Source organism: Perkinsus marinus, assembly GCF_000006405.1.
Source record: "Perkinsus marinus ATCC 50983 genomic scaffold scf_1104296946922, whole genome shotgun sequence".
In the NCBI taxonomy this organism is placed as follows: Eukaryota; Perkinsozoa; order Perkinsida; family Perkinsidae; genus Perkinsus; species Perkinsus marinus.
Genome location: NW_003210801.1, coordinates 1 through 1074, shown reverse-complemented (window position 1 = coordinate 1074; position 1074 = coordinate 1). Strand labels below are relative to the sequence as shown.

Below are 1074 nucleotides of genomic sequence, written 5' to 3'. Positions count from 1 at the left end.
TAATTTTCTTGGTATCTTATTAAACCCATGGGTAAAACGTTAACTGAAAAGGTAAAACATTAACCAAATGGGTAAAAAGTTAAGTTTGTCGGTGAAAAAAATAATTTGACCTGGAAATGCTGTAGTTAATATATCGAGTCACTATCGGGAATACTCACAACATCGGGAGTACTGAAACATGAAATCGGCGAGTATCGGCGAGTGGTTCTTAACCTCTAGCAGTTGGTATTCGGTGCTACACGGGTCAGAGCTTGGACGGACTCACTCAAGCTAAGAGGGTGAACTAGGGTATATCGTGATATGGCTCAGCTGCCCCGGGTAGAGAAATTGACTGAACTAGGGTATATCGTGGTATGGCGTCTGAGCCACCACTAAGGCACACGCTTCTGCTCGGAACTTCCAAGTTGAAAGCTCTCCTTGAGCAGGAGGATCCTTTTAAGTACTTCATCCGCGACCTGAGAGTGTGTGAGATCGTCAAGCTCTTTGCACTGCTGCGCCGCTGGGGAGAAATTGATGATAACGAGAAATATGAGGAGCTTAGAGCCGCTTTGGGTACATCATTCATATTTGGCTCGCCGCGATACATCGACAGTATCACCCTGGAAGGCAAAGTCGTGGAAGGTACCAAAGTCTGGGTCGACGCTGCTAGATTCAACCGCCGTTATGCTAGACAGGTGCCAGTGATTCAGCTCAGAGAGCGAGTCAAGAAGTTGAAGATTGATAGCGATGTGCTTGAGGGTTTACTGATGAGATTGGAGTTCCCCAAAAAGAGAGGACGTCCACCAGCCAGGTCAGTCGGACCCCCACAAAAGGGTTGTTGATAGGGCCTTGGTTTTACCTGCAGGATAGACTCGTTTCTGTATCTCCTACTGGGTGATTCCGCTCTTCAATTTCGCCCTTCAATTTCGCTCTCGTAATGGTCGACTTTCACTTTAGCTATTCTGTTGTTTTTTGTTAGCGGTGAAACCCGAACTGTTATCCAAGTGAAAGCTATCATCAAAGGCAGAAGTATTCAATATTATTGACTCAATAACTTGAGAGTGTCTAAGCCATCGGAGTTTATTTCAGCGAAAC

At 45.5% G+C, this 1074-nt stretch overlaps 1 protein-coding gene across 1 annotated transcript; it reads left to right on the top strand.

The window, feature by feature from the left end:
• Positions 1 to 353: 353 nt before the first annotated feature.
• Positions 354 to 790, top strand: Pmar_PMAR009365 (hypothetical protein; the record flags this gene model as incomplete). Its single annotated transcript, XM_002779503.1, has 1 exon — positions 354 to 790. A coding segment is annotated over one exon (437 nt), but the record flags the coding sequence as incomplete, so codon positions are not given.
• Between the last annotated feature and the right edge of the window lie 284 nt (positions 791 to 1074).